This window comes from Capricornis sumatraensis, chromosome 5 (assembly GCF_032405125.1).
Source record: "Capricornis sumatraensis isolate serow.1 chromosome 5, serow.2, whole genome shotgun sequence".
NCBI classification, from domain to species: Eukaryota; Metazoa; Chordata; class Mammalia; order Artiodactyla; family Bovidae; genus Capricornis; species Capricornis sumatraensis.
The window spans coordinates 53,107,394-53,129,500 of record NC_091073.1 but is presented as its reverse complement, the minus strand read 5'-3'; the positions used below and the strand labels follow the sequence as shown (position 1 = coordinate 53,129,500).

Below are 22,107 nucleotides of genomic sequence, written 5' to 3'. Positions count from 1 at the left end.
AAGAACTATGTCTGAGTATTTTTGTGGCATCCTACGCTTTATACAGGCCCTGGAACACAGTGGGTGGTCAAGGAATTGACCTGAAAGGAGCTGCTATATGATATGCAGATTATATAAATGAAGTATGTAATTCAATTTACATGCATTTGGGTTATGGCAAAAATATACATATGATAAAAAACTAGAAATTTGCTTAAAATATGAACTTAAAATCTTCAACCTGCTATATTTGGGGATAAATTTCTGATTTCAAGTGGTTATTTTCTGAGAAAAATTAATTTTTACTTATTTATATTCTGTATCGTTCTTAGAAGGATTTAAGATAGTAGAGAAATAAATCAAGATGGTATGAGATCAAATTCAAAAAAAGGATCTTTTGGAAACAACTATACAAATACGTTTACTTCTTCCCAATAAAATATTCAACAGTGGTAATTTATGAACTTGCTAATTTCATGGACTTTTTCTTTTTTGTCCTTACAAACTGTGACCTTTAAATATATATATATATATATATATATATATATATATATATATATATGACCTTCAACAGAGCAGTAAAATCTTTAAAAAGTCTAAAAAAATCCTATGTTTATAAAAATAACCACTGTATTTAAGTAAAGATGCTCCCTGTCAGAATACATAGGAAAAGATTTATTATTATTTAAAATGCAATCAAACTCTTCACAATGCTTTGAAAGAATTAAAGTTGCAACGGTAAGAAAAATCAATTTACTGTAGAGGATGGAACAGAACAGGCAGCATCCGAGGAAACTATAACTGGCAGCTATTTCACTGATGCCTGTCATCACTGCTGAAGCATTAAAATACTGGCTGGAATGAATAGGAAAGTAAACAAAGTAACATATGGCAGTACCAAAACACTGCCCTGGAGGGTCTTCACATTGGGTTCTAGTCCTTCCTCCTCAAAGTGTGGCTGTGAGAGGAGAGCACTGCCATCACCTGGGAGCCTGTGAGAAATACAGACTCAGGCCCCACCACTGATCTACCCATCAGAATCTGCATTTTATTTTATTATTATTTTTTTTTTTAAATTTTAAAATCTTTAATTCTTACATGTGTTCCCAAACATGAAACCCCCTCCCACCTCCCTCCCCATAACATCTCTGTGGGTGATCCCCATGCACCAGCCCCAAGCATGCTGTATCCTGTGTCAGACATAGACTGGCGATTCAATTCTTACATGATAGTATACATGATAGAATGCCATTCTCCCAAATCATCCCGCCCTCTCCCTCTCCCTCTGAGTCCAAAAGTCCGTTATACACAGCCGTGTCTTTTTTCCTGTCTTGCATACAGGGTCGTCATTGCCATCTTTCTAAATTCCATATATATGTGTTAGTATACTGTATTGGTGTTTTTCTTTCTGGCTTACTTCACTCTGTATAATTGGCTCCAGTTTCATCCATCTCATCAGAACTGATTCAAATGAATTCTTTTTAACGGCTGAGTAATACTCCATTGTGTACATGTACCAAAGCTTTCTTATCCATTCATCTGCTGATGGACATCTAGGTTGTTTCCATGTCCTGGCTATTATAAACAGTGCTGCGATGAACATTGGGGTACATGTGTCTCTTTCAATTCTGGTTTCCTCGGTGTGTATACCCAGCAGTGGGATTGCTGGGTCATAAGGTAGTTCTATTTGCAATTTTTTAAGGAATCTCCACACTGTTCTCCATAGTGGCTGTACTAGTTTGCATTCCCACCAACAGTGTAGGAGGGTTCCCTTTTCTCCACACCCTCTCCAGCATTTATTGCTTGCAGATTTTTGGATCGCAGCCATTCTGACTGGTGTGAAGTGGTACCTCATTGTGGTTTTGATTTGCATTTCTCTGATAATGAGTGATGTTGAGCATCTTTTCATGTGTTTGTTAGCCATCCGTATGTCTTCTTTGGAGAAATGTCTATTTAGTTCTTTGGCCCATTTTTTGATTGGGTCGTTTATTTTTCTGGAATTGAGCTGCATAAGTTGCTTGTATAATTTTGAGATTAGTTGTTTGTCAGTTGTTTCATTTGCTATTATTTTCTCCCATTCAGAAGGCTGTCTTTTCACCTTGCGTATATTTTCCTTTGTTGTGCAGAAGCTTTTAATTTTAATTAGATCCCATTTGTTTATTTTTGCTTTTATTTCCAGAATTCTGGGAGGTGGATCATAGAGGATCCTGCTGTGATTTATGTCTGAGAGTGTTTTGCCTATATTCTCCTCTAGGAGTTTTATAGTTTCTGGTCTTACATTTAGATCTTTAATCCATTTTGAGTTTATTTTTGTGTGCGGTGTTAGAAAGTGATCTAGTTTCATTCTTTTACAAGTGGTTGACCAGTTTTCCCAGCACCACTTGTTAAAGAGATTGTCTTTACTCCATTGTATATTCTTGCCTCCTTTGTCAAAGATAAGGTGTCCATATGTGTGTGGATTTATCTCTGGGCTTTCTATTTTGTTCCATTGATCTATAAACAATTCCATTCACCATTGCAACAAAAAGAATAAAATACTTAGGAATATATCTACCCAAAGAAACTAAAGACCTATATATAGAAAACTATAAAACACTGATGAAAGAAATCAAAGAGGACACTAATAGGTGGAGAAATATACCATGTTCATGGTTTGGAAGAATCAATATAGTGAAAATGAGTATACTACCCAAAGCAATTTACAAATTCAACGCAATCCCTATCAAGCTACCAGCCATATTTTTCACAGAACTAGAACAAATAATTTCAAGATTTGTATGGAAATACAAAAAACCTCGAATAGCCAAAGCAATCTTGAGAAAGAAGAATGGAACTGGAGGACTCAACTTGCCTGACTTCAGGCTCTACTACAAAGCCACAGTCATCAAAACAGTATGGTACTGGCACAAAGACAGAATCTGCATTTTAAACAAGGCCCTCCGATGATGTATAGGCATATTAAAGCTTGAGAAACTGGTTTTGGTGACCCTGCAATTTTCTCATGCAAAGTTCTGGCCTGAAAATAGAATCTCCCTGCTGAAGCCTACCCCTAAGGATAAAACTAAGGGTTAATTTCATAGCTGTCTTCTAGGTCTATCTGAAGCAAAAGAATTAAATACTAAATTAATTTAATTCCAATACCAAAATTACCATCTTAAGACACACACACTGACAATGCTGTATCTTTTCACTAACAATTATTTGAATTCATTTTGGTGAAAGATCACTAGAGATCATAGTTTTCATGTCCTTTGTTTCATAGAATCATTATCATTCTAGATAAAAGAAACCTAAGATTATCTGGAAGCCCATCAAAATCTTTTAGTTGCTTATTCTACTATTTAATACTACCAGGAAATGTTTTTCACTCATAAACTAAATTCCTACACTTTCTATCTTAATTCCATTTCTTCTTCTTCCATCATTAGTTACCAGCAACCCCATTCTTAGTTTAGGTGATAATTCTGGAGGACCTGGATCAAAGTGGGCAAAACTTGTACTATGTGGTCCTAAAATAAAATCTCCAAAGTTACAAAATGTAATCTGTGATCCTGGAGGATATAACATAAACATAACTGGTATCAGACAAGGAGCTTTAAAAAGTAATTTCAGGGTATAATATGACCCAGCATAGAAGACTTGGTATAATGCAGCATGAAGTGTATTATAACGTATTCTTTATAAAAATGGCCTTCTAAAAAAGACTTCATCTTGTAAGAGCAGGTTTTGATTTAATGTTTTCTTCTCTGGCATCAATCTGAAAACTATTAAGATGTTCAGTCTGACCAAAAAAAGAACTGAAATAAGTTATACAAGTTGATTCAGGTTTCACATGAGAACTTGGTAGCAAGGGTTCTTCCCCAAATGACCAAACAGCAATGAATGAGCATAATCTGCAAAGAAGGGAGCAGGGCACTGAGGTCAGGGTTCAGGGCACTGATGTCAGGGAGCAGGGCAAAGTCTGAACAGCATGATCACTCCTTCTGAGAGAGGGGATTCTAGAAATACATCCCAAACCAAAGATGAGAGATTTCAAAACTTTTATGAAGAAAAAAAAAAAAAATCCTTCTACCTTTAAAGTCAAGTAGAAGTTTACTTTTAAAATATGTATAATATAAAAGTCACACATTAAAATATAATACTGGCTGGTGAGAGAGGCACTCCCCCATGGACCTTGCATACCCCTACTGAGTGGACGAAGAATGCAGTCTTAGCCTCTCTTCATCCGGGCCAGTTCTCAGGGCTGTGTCTGCAGTAACCTTTGATGAATAACCTAATGCCTTCCCCCGACACACAGCAGGCACTCATACTTGCTCTGACAGCAGTCACCCCTCAGCAACCAGAACACAACCCAATGCACACGCAGGCATCTGTGGTGGGGCCTTTACACTGCCCTGGGTGATGTCAGCTTGTAAAGAGGGTGAAATCCAAGGCCCTTCACAGTTCTTCATACGGACACTGAAAAAAATCATCTCTATTATTGAGATTTATCTTACCGGATCCAGGTTCTTGAATAGCAGGATGTCTTTGCAAGCCTCTTGCAATCGATTTCTCTGATCATCAGTTTTGGGATGTATAATCTACAAGAACACCAAATCCACAATTAGACTAGTCTCCTTACTCATAATGGATAAAATTTCCTAGCAGGACATTAGAAGGAAGAATGGTTACAGTTGAGGTTCACTTTAGTGACTAGACATTAACTACCAGCCTGCTAATAGGGGAAAGTAATACAACTTGTCTCAGGGAGGTGGTGGGCATTAATCAATACAGCACTTGAATGTTTTCCAAAGAAGTATTTCCCCCAGGTTAGCAAGTTCATTCTGTAAAGGTCTGGATGGGCTAATCACTAAAGACTCTGAAGGTCCAGCGGGAACATGAAAAAGGACTAAGTGCTGTAACAGTTATGTTGAAAATCTACAGACTGTCTTTATTCTGTTTGCATGCTAAGTCCCCTCAGGTCTATCTGACTCTTTGCGACCTCACCTGGAAGCCCATCAAAATCTTTTAGTCCCTATTCTACTATTTAATACTACCAGGAAATTTTTCCACTAATAGTCTGCCAGGCTCCTCTGTTCACAGGATTCTCCAGGCAAGAATACTCAAGTGGATTGCCATGCCCTCCTCCAGGGGATCTTCCCGACCCAGGGATCAAACCCTTATCTCATGTGTCTCACATTGGCAGGCAGATTCTTTGCCTCGAGCACCACCTGAGAAGCCCTTATGCTGTTTAATACTCTTAATATTCTTTAATACTGTTTCATAATTTTTACCACTAAACTTAATACTCTTTCAGAATGTAGCCCCTTTCTTCAAAACTTGATAAAATGTCTAGACGTGAGTAAATTCATACCTGTATATTCAATATTAAATACATTTTATGCACGACACATTTAACCGAGCCCACAGGGAGTGATTTTGCACAGGGAGCAAGCAATCGTGTACTGTCACATCAGGAGACTATGGATTTAAGGGAAAAGGAATGTAACACTCCTGCTGCACTCATTTAAGAATGAGCTCAAAGAAGACCACTGCCCGAGGTGCTCAAACTTTCAACCTGGCGGGCGAAGGCCAAGAGAATGCCCTCGGTAAGTGAGCTGGCCAGCTCTTCAGAGTCCCATCTGACCACCGGAAGGCTCAACTGACTTGGACCCAAAGGCCCGTTCTTTTGTGAACATGGGTACCATATAACTATAAAATGGGCTAACGAGGCAAGAGATGGTCCTAAAAGCAGAAGACACCTCGTGGGTCTCCTGGAGACCCTTACATCACCTTTTCCTACTCTAATGTCACACACACAGTGACCGGAGGACGTGATGATGAGTAGGGGCCCCACCATCAGAACAACCAGGGTCAGCCGGTGCTGAGCTTTGTGTCCATGACTATATCAAAACTCACAATGGGAAATTAAAACCAGCGTTTCAAACCCATCTCAGATGGCTAAAAGCCAGAGGCCCAAGAAGAACTGAGGAAATGCACAGTATATGTGTACTATTCATATGTGTACTGTTCACATACTATTAGCCAGTGAGAGAAGGCAGCTGTTGCAGATTTTTCTTTAAAAGGGTAAGGGATATGCAAACTAGTGTTTCCTATCTAACCAATATTCACATCAAACTAGATTCTATTATGGTGTGTGGACCTAGAAAAAGCAGATCCTGCTGCCTAAGAACTCACTGCTGTTTAAGAAACTTTAAAAATTTGGATATGAACTAAATCATGCCAACCAAAATTCATATCTGCCTATGTCAAATAAGGATGATTTTAACACAAGCAAACAAAACAAAAAGTTATTTCTCACTTCACAAAAACCATCTGGAACTTCAAACTGAAGTGATCATAAATGTTTGCCTACTGAGAAGCTCTCTCCTCAGAAAGAAAAGGTTGGGGATACCATGTCACAGATGTTGAAAATAATTTCCTGAGCCCAAGATGGAGCCACCCCTGCCCAGGGTGCCACATCAGCAAAGCAAAGCTGAGATCACTCCCCTGTCTCTAGAAACGCTCCACTTCGCCAGCAATACAGTGTATCCAGTCAGCCGATCCCCAAAGGCCAAGCCAGATCTGGGCTCCATGCTCACTTCCTTGTTCCTCATTCACTTTCTGTTTTTCTCTTCCTTGTTCCTTATTCTTTATCCTCTAAAAGCTTCCTGCCCTCCACCCCATTGTGCAGTTCTCTGGACCCTCAGGAATGGAGACTGCCTGCTTCATGCAGCATTAAATAAAATGTATATCACTGAAACTGTCTTCTTCAATAATTTTCAACACCATATTGCACCTGATTTACTTTTGCCATCAATTTAAGTCTTTCTCCCCCAACCCATTCACTTTGTACGAACACGTCACACAAAAACCTGTCTTCTTCTTCTCTCTCTTTCTCCTGCTACTTCTCTTATGGATTCACAGTTCCAAATTTTGTTTCTCCATCCTGCTACCGCTGCTACTGTGTACTGCTCTCCTCCCTGCTTTCTTTATTCCCCTCTCTTCCTTCTGCCTGCCATCACTCGTCAGGGTCTTTTATCTACCATACTCGCCGCTCACCCTCAACCTCTGCCATTAAAATTCCTGCTCTGCATGCTGAAAAGCAAACAGTCAGAAACAGGTGAATCTTTGAAGCTCTGCCCTCCCTGCCCTGTACCAACTGTTCAGATGCTCTCCTCCTCCTACAGACTCATTTCCTTCTGTTGGCTTTGGTGGGATCTGACATCTGAGATCGGCCTCTGGGCAATTAAGGTCTTCTATGTGCCCAAGCGTGATTTCTACTAGGGGTAATTTTGGTTTTTATTATTTATTTCTGATTTCAAGATAAAAATCTTTTTGTTCAAACAAATATTGATATGGCATTTACCATGTGCCAGGCACTGTTTTAAGGGCTTCACAAACATTAGTTTCATTCTAGTAATAGGGAGTGTAGATGGCACAGTGGTAAAGAATCTGCCTGCCAATGCAGGAGACCCAAGAGACATGGGTTTAATCTCTGGGTCAGAAAGATTCCCTGGAGTAGGAAATGGCAACCCACTCCAGTATTCTTGCCTGGAAAATTCCATGGACAGAGGAGCTTGGCAGGCTATAGTCCATAGGGTCACATTCCGCTGGATTCAACTGAGCATACGCACACACACATCCTAGTAACAGGCTCCATGAAGCAGGTGACTGCTCAGTGAAATAAGTCAGACAGAGAAAGACAAACAATGCATGGCCTCTCAAAAGGAAAGACGTAAGAAAATCAACTTGCCCAGGCAACTTCTTCAGTGTGACACAGTTGAGAAGCTGTAGTGCTGGGATTCACCCCAGGCAGGCTAGCCACAGAGTTCTTACTATAAGCCAAGGTCAGCACACCATTGCCTGAAGGCCACATTTCTTTCTGTAGGATCCCTACACTGACAATGATTTTCTTAATGACTGTGGGAGGATAATCAAAAGAATGTTTCCTAAAATATGAAAAGTATAAGAAATTCAAATCTCCACAAGTAAAGTTTCATGGGTCACAGCCACACGTGTTTATGTATGTATTATCTACAGCTGCTTTTAAGCTGAAACAGCAGAGCTGAAGAGTTGTGACAGAAACTGAAAGGCCCCCAAAGCATGAAGTATTGATTATTTGAAAATAGAATTCCCAGGAAAAAAAAAACTTTACAGGAAAAGTTTGTCAACTACTGCTATAAACCTCTGTAGCCTTTCAATTTAAAAAAAATAGAAGAAACAATAAGACTGACACCTTTTCTTTAAAGAAAACACTGTGTGTCTATTTTGCTAAGCAAGGGAAGTCTGTACAAGATGTTTTCCTATCTGTCCAATATGTTCTCCACACAGAGCTGAAAGTAATCTTTTAAAAGTTTAAATCAGAACACCCCATTCTCCAGAGTAAACCCTTGGTAGAGGCCATCACATTCCCACCTCCTCCATCTTCCGCTCAGCCACTCAGCTCCAGCCACACCAGCCCTCACTCAGAGCCTCCGATTCTTCCCACTCTGATGGGCGTGGGTCAACCCAAAATGCACTCCCAGACTTTTGGCAAGATTCTCTCCATGTTCATCCTCTGGTCTCACTTCAAGGAGCCCTTCTCCCTCTATTCTGTTTCATTAGGGACCTAGTTGATCTCGGGGGTTTGGTTTTAATTCCTACACCCTATCACACTGTCCTTTCAACAGTTCATATTTTGTGACTGCTAATTTGCTAGCTTTCTGTTAGCTTCTGTTATTAGACTCTGAGCTCTAAGACGGCAAGGACTTGTCCATCATGTTCACCACTGTATACTTAGCATTCGACCAGATACGCAGAAAGCACTTCCAAAACATTTCATGGAGTACAAAATGAAGAAGTACTCCACTCTTAAATTTACTAGCTCTTCTCTGCCCGTTTCTACATGCTAGATGTACATAACCCTTACATTTTCATTTATTAAAGGTATTCCAAGTAAAATCTAATTTGTTATTTTCCAAAGTCAATCTTAAATACTTAAGTTTTCTTTGAATACATATTATTTGATAAAAAATATATATATATATTTACACAGCTCTGAGATTACACGTTGTTGTTGTTGGTTAGTCACTAAGTTGTATCCAACTCTTCATGACCTTACAGACTGTAGCCCACCAGGCTCCTCTATCCATGGGATTCTCTAGGTAAGAATACTGGAGTGGGTTGCCATTTCCTTCTTCAGGGGATCTCTCAGACACAGGGATCAAACTTGTGTCTCCTGCTTGGCAGGCTGGCAGGCAGATTTTTTTTTTTACCACTGACCCACCAGGGAAGCCCAATAAAATAAACAGTCTTTGAAATAAGGCAAAATGTCCAAATGAAAAGTTAATTTATCAAAATGCACTGTGTGTTTTCCTTATGGACATTTTCTAAAGCCAATTAATTTTGAAATCTATAATAATCATTTCTAAAGGCTATGGTACAAACTGCCTTATAGTATCTATTAGTAAGACAAAAAATTGTAGTTTTTAGCAACATGTTTAGAGAACAGTCAACTTAATGAAAACACCAAGACACTTTATTATAATGATTAATCATGAATTAATTACCAAAAATCTACTAAAGTAACATCGAAGGGTGACAGGCACAACTTGGGTTGAATGTCCAACCCACAAGATGCCTCCTTCACCAGGAACTGCCCTTATCTATCTATTTATATACCTTTAAAAAAATTATAGTTAATTTACAAAGTTGTGTTAGTTTCAGATGTAAAGCAATTGTTTTATATATATATATATATGTTTTTCAGATTATTTTCCATTATAGGTTATTACAAATACTGAATACAGTTCACTGTGCTATGTCGGTTATTGTTCTTTACCTATTTTATAAATACATATATACAGTAGTGTGTATATGTTAATCCCAAACACCTAATTTCTCTCTCCCCCAACTCCCACTATCTGCTATGGTAACCATAAATTTGTTTTCTATGTCTACGAGTCTATTTCTGTTTTGTAAATAAATTGACTTATACAGTTTTTTAAGATTTCATATACAAGTGATGTCATATGGTATCTGTCTTTGTCTTACTTCACTCAGTATAGCAATTTCTAGGTTTATCTGTGTTGCTACAGATGGCACTGCTCCATTCTTTTTTGTGGCTCAGTAGTATCCATTGTATGTATCTGCCACATCTTTATCCATTCACCTGTGGAGGGACATTTAGGTTGTTTCCAAGTCTTGGCTATTATATAAGTGGTGCTGCTATCAACACCAGGGTACATGCATCTTTCTGAATTAAAGTTTTCTCTGGATATATGCCCAGGAGTGGGACTGCAGGATATCCTCATTTTAAGTGAGGCCAGTTAAGTCTGTACTCCTTGGCCTGGCCCCCAACCCCAAAGTCAGGTCTGTGAAAACTCTCCACAAGGAAACTAGGATTGTGAACTGAGAGACATAAGAGCTAGTGGCAGCTGAGTCCCTTTCAGTGTTGATACTCTTAAGTGCTACACCAGTGCGTGAAAGGGCCCCAGAGGGGGCTGGCTCCTGCCTGCTAGCCACAGCCTGGGGTTTTCTTTAACTCTCTCAGGAATTCTGTAAGATCTCCAAGCACATATGTGTCCAATAGTTCCCTAATGTTTTTGTTTTTTAATCTCAATGTGATTAGGGGTTTCTTTCCCTCAGCCAGATGATTCTTATCTGGTATAGTCCTCCCAACAAGACTGTCAGCAATTAGTTGGGGTGATCCAGTCAAACCACTTTACCTATGGCATGGACCAAATGGTAGCTAACAGTCATCGAGTCCATGAGATACCATATATTGCTTTCAAACTATATTTTTAAATGTTCTTTTTAATTTAAATTTTTACTAAGTCAAACCAGCTCATCAAACATCTCAATTACTAAGCTTTATCATATACATTTATACACAAATACAAAGTATGATTGGAGTAGGAAATGGCAACCCACTTCAGCATTCTTGCCTGGAAAATTGCATGGAAAGAGGAGTCTGGAGGGCTACAGTCCATGGGGTTGCAAAGAGTCGGACATGACTGAGCACATATACATACACACATACGCACACACACACAATGCTGTCTTCAAAGTAGCCTATTATTGTTTCGTTGAAATACATAAATAGGATAGGGGAGGGTTGCTTGGACCACATTATGGTGGTTATAGCACATTAAACATAGTGATGATACCTTGACCCTAAGGCAACATAATTTTCAGACTGGAATTTATGGATTTCATAAAAATATGTAAGTTTTGGTTCTCAGAAGTGAATACTGCAAGTCTGGTCCTGTCTCCATCATGGACAATTGTGAAATGAGATTTCCTTCAAAATCTTCTGTGTCATTTAAGGTTCCTGATCTTTCTATCACTGGATTTTATTTACATTTCAGGGAGCCTAATGATGTAATGTCTTAGGGACTCAAGTATTCTGCTTTTCTATAAAACTCAATCTTATTGAAGTATTTTTCAGAGCTACAGAAACAGATTTTCTTTTCATTTTTTAACACCAAATGAAAAAAAAGAAACGTTTGCAATGTACTCAAAAATAAATAAATAAATGATTACTTTCCATTTCCAGGCTCAGTAATCTCCTATTTAGTTTACTTTCTACTAAATAAGTAATAGGAGAATGGAACAAAAGGACACAGCTTAAAAAGTGTTTCAAAGCAGACAAATTCTTACAAAAACATTAGGCTCTCCAAATCAGTTTCTGAGCAAACAATCAGATGGATTTTAAAAAATAATAACTTCTGTACTGACACTCTAGATGTAATTTTATTGTGTCTGTTGTTGTTTCAGAGTAAGCATCTGTTGTGATAAATTAGTAGGAGCAAAAGTCTTTTCCCAATATTTTTCTTTGCTAGAAATACTTACTTATCTAAGAAAAATAACATTATCACTTTGGGAAAGATAGCTAAAAACATTTTTCATCACAGGCTGTATTTTTCAAGAGAAATGAAAGCACAACTTCAGTGAGATATGATGTCCATCTTTCGTTTTATCCAAAGAGAGAGATGCTTTGGATCAAAGTAACTACACAGAACATGAAGCAGTAAGCTATCAGAGAGAAGACTACAAAAAGAAACAGTCAAAATAATTCCATTATGCTTTCTGTTAATCTATAAGCCTGTTAACATCTTTTCTATTACTATTTTCCTTATCCAAGACAAGAGTATAATGTAAAATTAATGTATTCAGTAAGTTACATACCCTGGATTCAGCATCATCTTCTTCTTCATCAGGGTTATAAGCTTCTGCACATACTGTAAAGATAAACATGGACATTTTAAAGAGTCTTTCACCAAGAAACATGCTACAATAAATATATCTTAAAAAATTAATGAACAAAAAGAATGCTGTGGTGTGAAAAAGCATGAATCCACCTCATCCAGGGCAAGTACTCTACCCCCCAAAGCCAGTCTGCTATTGCAATTTATACGTTATTTACTAAAATATAAAGCTGTCCTTTTAGGCACTGATAACTTCTTTTCTTTCTTTTACTCAGAGAAACATAGCTAACCTCTTTCACCTTCATTTCCAAGCTGGAGAAATGGTTAAGATCAAAAATTACTGGAAAGAACAGACACACACAAAATCTAAGTCTGCTTTGAAATGGTCAATTTAATCATGCAGTTATGAGTAACTTGCATAAATTATCCATAATTCAATCTTCCAGGAATAAATACTATTAATATTTTGCATATTCCTTTCCAGTCTTTATTCTGAGCTCAGTTCATACTGCATTCAAAATTTTAAAACTTGATTTTTCATTTAACACTGTAAGAATTCTGCATGCCATTGGAAATATTTTATAAATATTTTTTAAAGACTGCTAATTATTTATCATAAGCTCCAATTTACTACTCCCCTTAACGCTAGACAGAAAACTGGCTTCTATTGAAACAACCTTGCAGTAAATATCTTAATGCACAAATATTTGTCGACATTTCAGATTATGTTGTGGAATTATTCCCAAATGTTATTTTGGGGGCTAAAAGGTATGACAACTTTTAAGGCATATTTATCACGACATTTCTTCGCAGGGGGATTATACCCATCCAGTGTTCTATAAGGAATGTGTGAGGAGACTCCCCTAAATGGTACCACAGAGTTAGATATTATTGACAATTTAAATGAAAAAAAGATTTAAATTTTTAAGTATTATTGAATTTGAACAATTTTCAAATGTTTGTAGGCAGACTGTATATCCTCTTTTGTCCCTATGCCTGAGATATTTACTTCTGTATTTTATTTTCTTTTTGATTTACACTGGTTTCTCAATACAAGTTTGACATATCTCTTATAATCATTTTATCCAATTTTCTTTTTTTCTTTGGCTATGTTATGTGCTTGCAGGATCTTAGTTCCGAGACTATGGATTAAACTCAGACCAAGGCAGTGAAAGCACGGAGTCCTAACTACTGGAGGGCAGGAAATTCCGTCCAGTTTGCTTTTTAACTATAATTACTGGAGAAGGAAATGGCAACCCACTCCAGTGTTCTTGCCTGGAGAATCCCAGGGACGGGGGAGCCTGGTGGGCTGCCATCTATGGGGTCGCACAGAGTCAGACACAACTGAAGCAACTTAGCAGCAGCAACTCATGTTTTTTGTTTTTAATGTAATGGCATCAAGAAAAAAAATTCCCCAATATGATTTAAACCCAATGTTAAACATCACAAAAGTACCATTGCTTCTGAGTTTGGTATTTGCAAATCTTTTTTATTTGCAAATTTACAGATCTGTAACTTCTCTTCTTTCAGTTTGTAAAGGAAGACCTTTTTACATTTATGCTTTAATCCAGGTGGTGCTAGTGGTAAAAAAACCCACCTGTCAATGCTGGAGATACTAAGAGTCACGTGTTCAATCCCTAGGTCGGCAAGATCCCCTAGAGGAGGGGATGGGAACCCACTCCAGTACTCTTGCCTGCAGAATCTCATGGACAGAGAAGCCTGCCAGGCTACAGTCCATAGGGTCGCAAGGAGCCAGACATAACTGAAGAGACTTAGCACACACACTTTAATCCATGTGGACTTGATTCTGGCATGGACATAGAAATTTAAAGAGCAGAGGACAGATGAAAGGCTGACAAACATCTTTCCAGGGGCCTCAGAAGTACTGTCATCTTTAGTCCAAGGACTGTCAATATTATGAAGTCTGCCAGTAGCTTTCTTTTTACAGGCATTGTTCTACACACCTTAGCCAGCGAGTGATTCTTAACCAGGGCCTTTTCTGTCCCCCAGCATGACATTTAAGCAACACCTGGAGACATTTTGGCTGTTACATCTGTAGGGGGTTAAGCTGCTGGGGGAAGCTAGGAGACACCCCATCACGCACAGGACAGCTCTCCCTCATCCCTCCTTCCAACAAAGAATGATCTGATCCAAAACGTCAACAGTGCTGAGGATGAGAAGCCTTGACCAGGTGTATATTTTCTCCTTCAGTCTCACAACCCTAGGTGTCATATCACCACTTGGGAGATGAAAGAACAGGGCATAGTTATATATCTTGGCTAAGATCACACAATGTGGTACAACCACAGGATTTGATTCCAGGCCTGTCTAGCTCACTCCAAACGCCCTATTCTTCTGTTTTAATGTTTTAAAAAGCAGCTTTATTGAGATATAATTCACATGCCATACAATTCACCCATGTAAAGTGTACACTCAATGTTTTTGGTATATTACATTATTAATTTATTGTAGCAGGTCCTGGAACTTCATTCCTTTTTATGGAAAGGGCTTGTTCTCAACCACTGTTCTGCCCTTGCTGGCTTCGGTGAATTCACCAACAACAGAAGGCTGGACCTCAGCCTTCTGCCTCAGAAATCTAACAGGAGGAGGCCATCTCCCAGGGACAGGCTCCCATTAAAGAACCTCACTGATGAATATCACCAGGATGCCAGCTTAGTAACTAACTTCCTGAATTATTACAGAGTCACCATAACCAGCCAGCTCTCTCCCTGAAGGAAGACCACAGAAGTCAAATCACAATTAAAAGCTTCCTTGGTGAGAAGGAGATGGGAGGAGGAGAGAGTCTGTCAAATAAACTGTTTAATGCATCAGTCTGGGACAGCCTAATGTGGATGAAAGTGAAAGAGGAGAGTGAAAAAGTTGGCTTAAAGCTCAACATTCGGAAAACTAAGATCATGGCATCTGGTCCCATCACTTCATGGCAGATAGATGAGGAAACAGTGGAAACAGTGGCTGACTTTATTTTTCTGAGCTCCAAAATCACTGCAGATGGCGATTGCAGCAATGAAATTAAAAGATGCTTACTCCTTGGAAGGAAAGTTATGACCAACCTAGACAGCATATTAAAAACCAGAGACATTACTTTGCCAACAAACGTCCGTCTAGTCAAGGCTATCATTTTTCCAGTGGTCATGTATGGATGTGAGAGTTGGACTGTAAAGAAAGCTGAGTGCCGAAGAATTGATGCTTTTGAACTGTGGTGCTGGAGAAGACTCTTGAGAGTCCCTTGGGCTGCAAGGAGATCCAACCAGTCCATCCTAGAGGAGGTCAGTCCTGGGTATTCACTGGAAGGACAGATACTAAAGCTGAAACTCCAATACTTTGGCCACCTGATGCAAAGAGCTGACTCACTGGCAAAGACCCTGATGCTGGGAAAGATGGAAGGCAGGAGGAGAAGGGGACGACAGAGGATGAGATGGTTGGATGGCATCATCGACTTGATGGACATGGGTTTGGGTGAACTCAGGGAGTTGGTGATGGACAGGGAGGCCTGGCGTGCTGCAGTTCACGGGGTTGCAAAGAGTCGGACACGACTGAGCGACTGAACTGAACTGAACTGAACTGGGACAGCCCAAGGCACACACATGCAACACACACAGTCCTGAGAACGTGGCCCAGACTCTAGAACTGTGTTGCCGCAACTTTCCTAAAAGCAGGAGAGTATCTACCTCTAAAGCTTGGCTCTGTAATTTTCTTTATCCCTGTCTGACCAGCCTCACAGGCAGGACTGATATATAACTCGCAGGGCTCAGTGCACAGTGAAAATACAGGCCCATTTTCATAAATTAAAAAACTTAAGAGAACACGAGCAGAACACTAAACCAAAGCCGAGGCTCTTGGGAGTGTGGATACCACAAAGTCAACCATTCTAATGGTGTCTGTATGTTCAGTGAGGTGATATTGTAAGATATTATGTTCTTCAAGGTAACCTGTTATATATAGCACCTTGACCCATTAATGTGGATCTTCAGTTTTAGTTCACAGAAGGAAATCTTAATCCTCTAATTTCTAAGTTTCAAGCCCCTAAATACTGACTAAAAATCGTCACTAGCAAGAATGTATTCTCCTTCTAAATAATTTATCAATTGCTTCAGTATTATTACTTAATACTCTTCTGATTTGTGAAACCTACCTTATCACATATTTATTTCTTTCTGGACTATTCATTCCATTGAATCATTTGTTGTTCCAATATTATAAGGTTTAGCTCTGGCACTGAAGTGCAGTAGTTTCACTATATTAAAACTCATCAAAAAAAAAAAAACTCATCTACTGCACCTCTTACACTGCCATGGGGCCCTCACGCCTCCTTACTTTCACTGACACAGTCTCTTCTGATTGGAATTTCCCCCACATAGTCCTTTCCAAGCCATCCCTTCTCTTCAGCCCCAGCCGAAAAATCAGATCAATGGCAGAGTTGTGAGTTCCAACAGAAACTTTATGGCCTACAAGCCTAAAATATTTACAATCTGGTTTTTTCAAGCTGAATTTTGTCCCTCCAAGTTATATATTGAAGCCCTAACCCCTAATGCCTCAAAATGTGACGGTATTTGGAGGCAGAGCCTTTAAATGGGTGATTAACTTAAAATCAAACAATTAGGTTGGGCCCTAATCCAATCTGACTGGTGTCTTTATAATAAGAGGAACTCTGGACACAGAGACACACCAGGGATGCACACTAGTGGAGGAAGGACCATGAGACAGCACAGTGAGAAGGTGGTCTTCTGCAAACCAAGGAGAGAAGCCTTATGAGACACTAAATATGCTGACACGTTGCTCTTAGCTTTCTACCCTCCAGGACTGTGAGAAAATACATTTCTGTGGTTTAAGCCAAAAAAATAAAGTGAGATCAAGAGTCAAACACTGACCTCTTGCTTAGACAGGGCTAACTTAGGATACGCCACTCTGTGTTCCCTTTGCAGTGTGGACAGAGTCCATTACCATCACCTACTGCTGCTGCTGCTGCTAAGTCACTTCAGCCGTGTCCAACTCTGTGCTACCCCATAGACGGCAGCCCACCAGGCTCCTCCATCCTTGGGATTCTCCAGGCAAGAACACTGGAGGGGGGTGCCACTGCCTTCTCCAGTGCATGAAAGTGAAAAGTGAAAGTGAAGTCGCTCAGTCGTGTCCAACACTTTACCAAACAGGTTACCACCTATGCCCCGCCCAGGCAGAACTGTAGCCCTTCGGAAACTATGTTCATTTCTCTATGTCCCTAGTACTGACCAGTGGCTTAGTGGTAAAGAATCCACCTGCAATGCAGGAGACGCAGGTTCAATCCCTGGGTTGGGAAGAACCCCTGGAGAAGGAAATGGCAACCCATTCCAGTATTCTTGCCTGGGAAATCCCACAGACACAGGAGCCCAGCAGGTTACAGTCCATGGGGTTGCAAAAGAGTCAGACACAACTTAGCAACTAAACAACCATGAAAAGCGCCAACCTGGCACAGTGACTGGCTCAGTGCACATTTTTTGAAAGAATGACTGAAGAACAAACAAGCTTGAAGGTCCTCGAGGGCAGAGATGATGTCTCTTTTAAATATCACCCAATAATCTACCTGTATTATAGATTCTCAAACAAAAATACGTAGAATGAATGAATAAAAAGTTGTTCTTTGTATACTATTTGTCCAAAAAAATGGGAACAGAGAGGATGAGTGAAAATGAGGACCTTCCATCTTGTTCACCAAAGGACCTGGCACAGAGGTTAGGAGCTTAGTGAATACCTATGCAAGAAATGAATGAATGAAAGACTCTATATCTGGATAGACCCTTAAGCCCAAGCCTCCAGATATCCTGAGCTGCCTTGAATTTTTTTTTCAAGTGTACCCCATCCCTCCTGGGAAATCTGAAATTGAGCCTGAAACTATATACTCTATTCTGTTTGGCAATTACACAGTTAAGAGAAAAAGAGCCTTCTTCTTTAGGTGAACCCTATGTTGAGTTTTCCTGCCAAGTTGTGTATATATGTATTTGGATAATACATTAGTAATCTAGAATGCTCCAAGAATTTTAGTAGTTTCCCACATTGCAGACAGTATAATGTGTACTAGCATAGCCAGACAAATGCCAGGGTTTGCAGGACAGAAAAGTGAAAACTATATATTGGGTCTGCATCTTGTGGGACTTGGCCCTCAATCTTTTCATACACTACCCACCCACCCACCCACCCACCCACCCACCCACACACACACACACACACACACACACACACACAATGTGACAGACAAGGGCCAAATATTCCTATATTTATTCCATTTTCCTATATTTAAAATCACATTGTCTTTTCCAACATCATTTCCAATAGGGTGTCCAAAAACTCACTCCAATTCTGACACTACCTACCCCAAAGTTAGCATTATATCCCAAGAGTTGAAGCAGTAGTCCCACAAGACTGCCCCCACTTTAGGCATCAATCACAATTCCCAGGCTACCATACTTCTGACCAACCGGCTATAAACTGAGGGTTCCCACAACACCCTCCTCTAGTTTGATAATTCAGTAGAATGACTCACAAAACTCGGGAAGTACTTGCCTTTCTCTTACTGGTTTATTATAAAGAATACAACTCAAGAATAGCCAAAAGGATGAGAAGTACAGGGTGAGATATGGTGGGAGGGGCGCAGCCTCCACGCCCTCTCTGGATGCCACCCTCCCAGCTTCGTGCTGTGCTCCCCAGTCTGCAAGCTCTCTGCAGCTGGTTGTTTAGGGGTTTCTATGGAGGTTTTGTTACATGGGCACAAACCAGTGGCCTTTGGTTAAACCAGTGGCCTTTGGTGATTAACCTCCATCTCCAGTCCCTTTCCCATACTCCGAGGCTGGACTGAGTTCCAAGCTTCCAATCATAGTTTGGTCTTTCTGGGACCAGGCCCCATTCTGAAGCTATCCAGAAGCCCCTCAGCCTAGAAACTCTGGTGAGCACACCAAAGAAATCAGGAGATCCCCAGGGTTTTAGGAACTCTGTGCCAGGCACCAGGACCAAGTATCTTTTTCTTTTTATACTGCACAAGGGATTACACCAACTCCCAGGGTTTTTCACCAAGTGCCCACTATACTTTATTGGGGAATATATAAAAATCAGTACAGTCAAAACAATTGTGCCCTGGACAAGTTTACGCTGTGAGTTCTGAAAAAGCCAAACAAGAATAAAGGAAGCAGGCCCAGCTCCATGAGCCACTGGGCCTCAGCACCTGGCACGGAGCCCTGCACACAGTACAGCCTCAATAAATATTTGCGGAAGGAATCAAAAGCAAATGTGGCCTGCAGAGAAAGGCTGCGTGCTTCAGAGGTCGAAAACCTAGGGGAAAAATGGACTTCTGCAAAATATGTAAAATTTACTTCCCCAGTGTTCTCAACGCACTAAGATTTCAGCATACTTATTTAAATGATAATCAGCTTGAAATAAAGCTATTATGAAAGCACAGGTGTATTAGACAACAGAGTTCTGATGCAATGTGGTTAAACTTAGCTTATTGAAGTGGAAATGAGCTCCTACAAAGAGAAAAAAAAATGTACCTTTTACAAATACTAGTTTAAGGCATGCATTTTCAAACAAGATTAGTTGGGGGAAGGGGCAAAAACCAAACTTCACTTTTACTTTACTTTTCTTCCATATAAACCATAGATATACACACAATTGTTGTTTAGTTGCTCAGTAGTGTCCTTCTCTTCTGTGACCCCATGGACTATAGCCCGCCAGGCTCCTCTCTCTGTGGGATTTCCCAGGCAAGAATACTGGAGTGGGTTGCCATTTCCTTCTCTAGGGGATCTTCCCAACCCCAGGGATCAAACCTGGGTCTCCTGCATTGACAGGTGGATTCTTACCACTGAACCACCAGGGGAGCCCTTTTTTCCATATAAAGAATAGGTATTCATACAATACTTAACCAGATACACAGTATTATCTGGTACTAAAATCTCATGGAGGCGACAGGGGGAAAAAAGACTAAAACAGACTTGGAGGCAGAGGCAATAATAAATATAAGACTGAGACACACTGGTAGAGGAGTACACTAGTTATAACTAAGTAAAAGGAAGAGGCATGACGACAAGCCATAGACACCCCCTCCCCTCTTCAGTCACATTTCTGCCCAGACAATCTGGTACCTATCCACTGTGACACATAAGCTATCATCTTAACATGTAATTCTCAAAGCAAAGGCATTTGGATAATACGTCCAAAAACAGAAGTTCACACTTTGATCCCAAATCACATCCAAGCAAAATGACCCACGGGAAGTCTGAACTTACTCACTTAAAAAAATAGTGTTTGAAATGTGGGAGGTGATGCAGGGAGAGCAATGCAAAGTATATGTATTATCACTCTATATTAGACTATGTAATTTGCTACGTCTATATATTTATAGTACTTTTTAAATATTTACTAAAATATAGTTGATCTATAATATTGTGGTAGTTTCAGGTAATAGCAAAGTGACTCAGTTATATATATATATTATTATTATATATTCTGCATATATAATTTTTAATTTATATAAATTAATCCAAATGGAATCTTTTCCCATTTTAGTCATTGGAAGTATTGAGTACCACTGCCTGTGCTGTAAGTAGATCCTTGTTTCCCTGTTGGTAAATACTACATATAACGATGTACCATGTATAAACTACTTGTTCTCTGGGCGATCACAGCCTAGAAAGCAAGACAGAATAACCACGACACCATCAAAGCCACAACGAAGGTGTGTACAAAGTGCACAGGAGCGAGGAAGAGAAAGAGGTGGCCTGCTGCTCAGAGAGCAAGGCTTTGCAGAAGAAGGGACTCCCTAAACTAACAATGAAGGATGGGAAGACGTTTCTTGAGAAGAGAAGATTTTGTTCACTGCTCTATTTCTAGAACTTGGAAGAATGAATGGCACGTAGTAAATGTTAACAAAAATAGTGGAAGACATGAATAGTTATTCTGGTATCTCTTTTTTGACGCTTAGACCTAAGGAAATTGCATCTGTCAGGGTAGACTAGCTTATGCTACAGTAACAAGCATCCCCAAATCATCATGACTTAAAAAAACAGAAGTTTATATCTTGTTTACTCCGAACGTCTATCTCAGGATGGTGGGAAACCCCTGTGGTCTTCATAGAGGCCTGAAGGTCCACAGAACTGCCTCCATTTAGAATGTCACCAGTCTCCAAGACAGTGCCAAGTTACTCGCTACTAATGCGGCTCAAGACATGGCACCCCAAAACACAGTACCTCAAAACGTGGCACTTTGACATACCATTTAAGACTGAAGGAGTTTGCGAAAATGTCAAAAGCAGGAAAGTCACTCTGACCTTCACCCCTCTCCCCAGCCCTCTTCCCTGAAAGAAGAGATAACCTCCCATGTGAAAAGTACCTTCTTCTGCCTATACCAGGAGGAAAAGGAACATTCTTACTACGGGCAGAGAAGGCTGTATAAACAAACCTTGCTTCTCCTTCACCAGTTACTGCCCACAGCTCAAATTCCTCTGTCATGTCAACTCTTCACAAATTTATTTTTCCTTTGTCTAAAAGATATTAAAGTCTCCTGTTCTGGTCACTTCTTTGGGTCTTCATTTTCTTGTGAAGGCTCCTGCTGCGGCTAAGTTGCTTCAGTCGTATCCAACTCTTTCAGACCTCAAGGACGCCCACCAGGCTTCTCTGTTCATGGGATTCTCCAGGCAGGAATATTAGAGTGGGTTGCCAGGCCCCTCTAGGGGATCTTCCCGACCCAGGGATCAAACCCATGTCTCTTATGTCTCCTGCATTGACAGGTGGGTTCTTTACCACTAGCACCAACTGGGCAGTCCCAAAGGTTCCTATATATATGTAAAAATTCAATAAAAATGTGTATGCTTTTCTTGTGTTAATCTTGTATCAGTTTGATTCTTAAGCCCTGCCAGAGACCCAAAGAGGGTACTGGAGAAATTTTCCTCCCCTATGTTCCCAAAGCATCAGTGTGG

The 22,107-nt window shown here is 39.9% G+C and overlaps 1 protein-coding gene across 1 annotated transcript in view; it reads right to left on the bottom strand.

Moving 5' to 3' along the window:
- PRKAR2B (protein kinase cAMP-dependent type II regulatory subunit beta) overlaps positions 1 to 22,107 on the bottom strand; it is a 112,587-nt gene that overhangs the window by 30,521 nt on the left and 59,959 nt on the right. Inside the window, exons 3-4 of the mRNA XM_068972643.1 lie at positions 12,130 to 12,182; positions 4,476 to 4,559 (exon numbers count right to left, since the gene is read on the bottom strand). Coding sequence (XP_068828744.1) covers positions 4,476 to 4,559; positions 12,130 to 12,182 — 137 coding nt within the window. The remainder of the gene's footprint in view (positions 1 to 4,475; positions 4,560 to 12,129; positions 12,183 to 22,107) is intronic.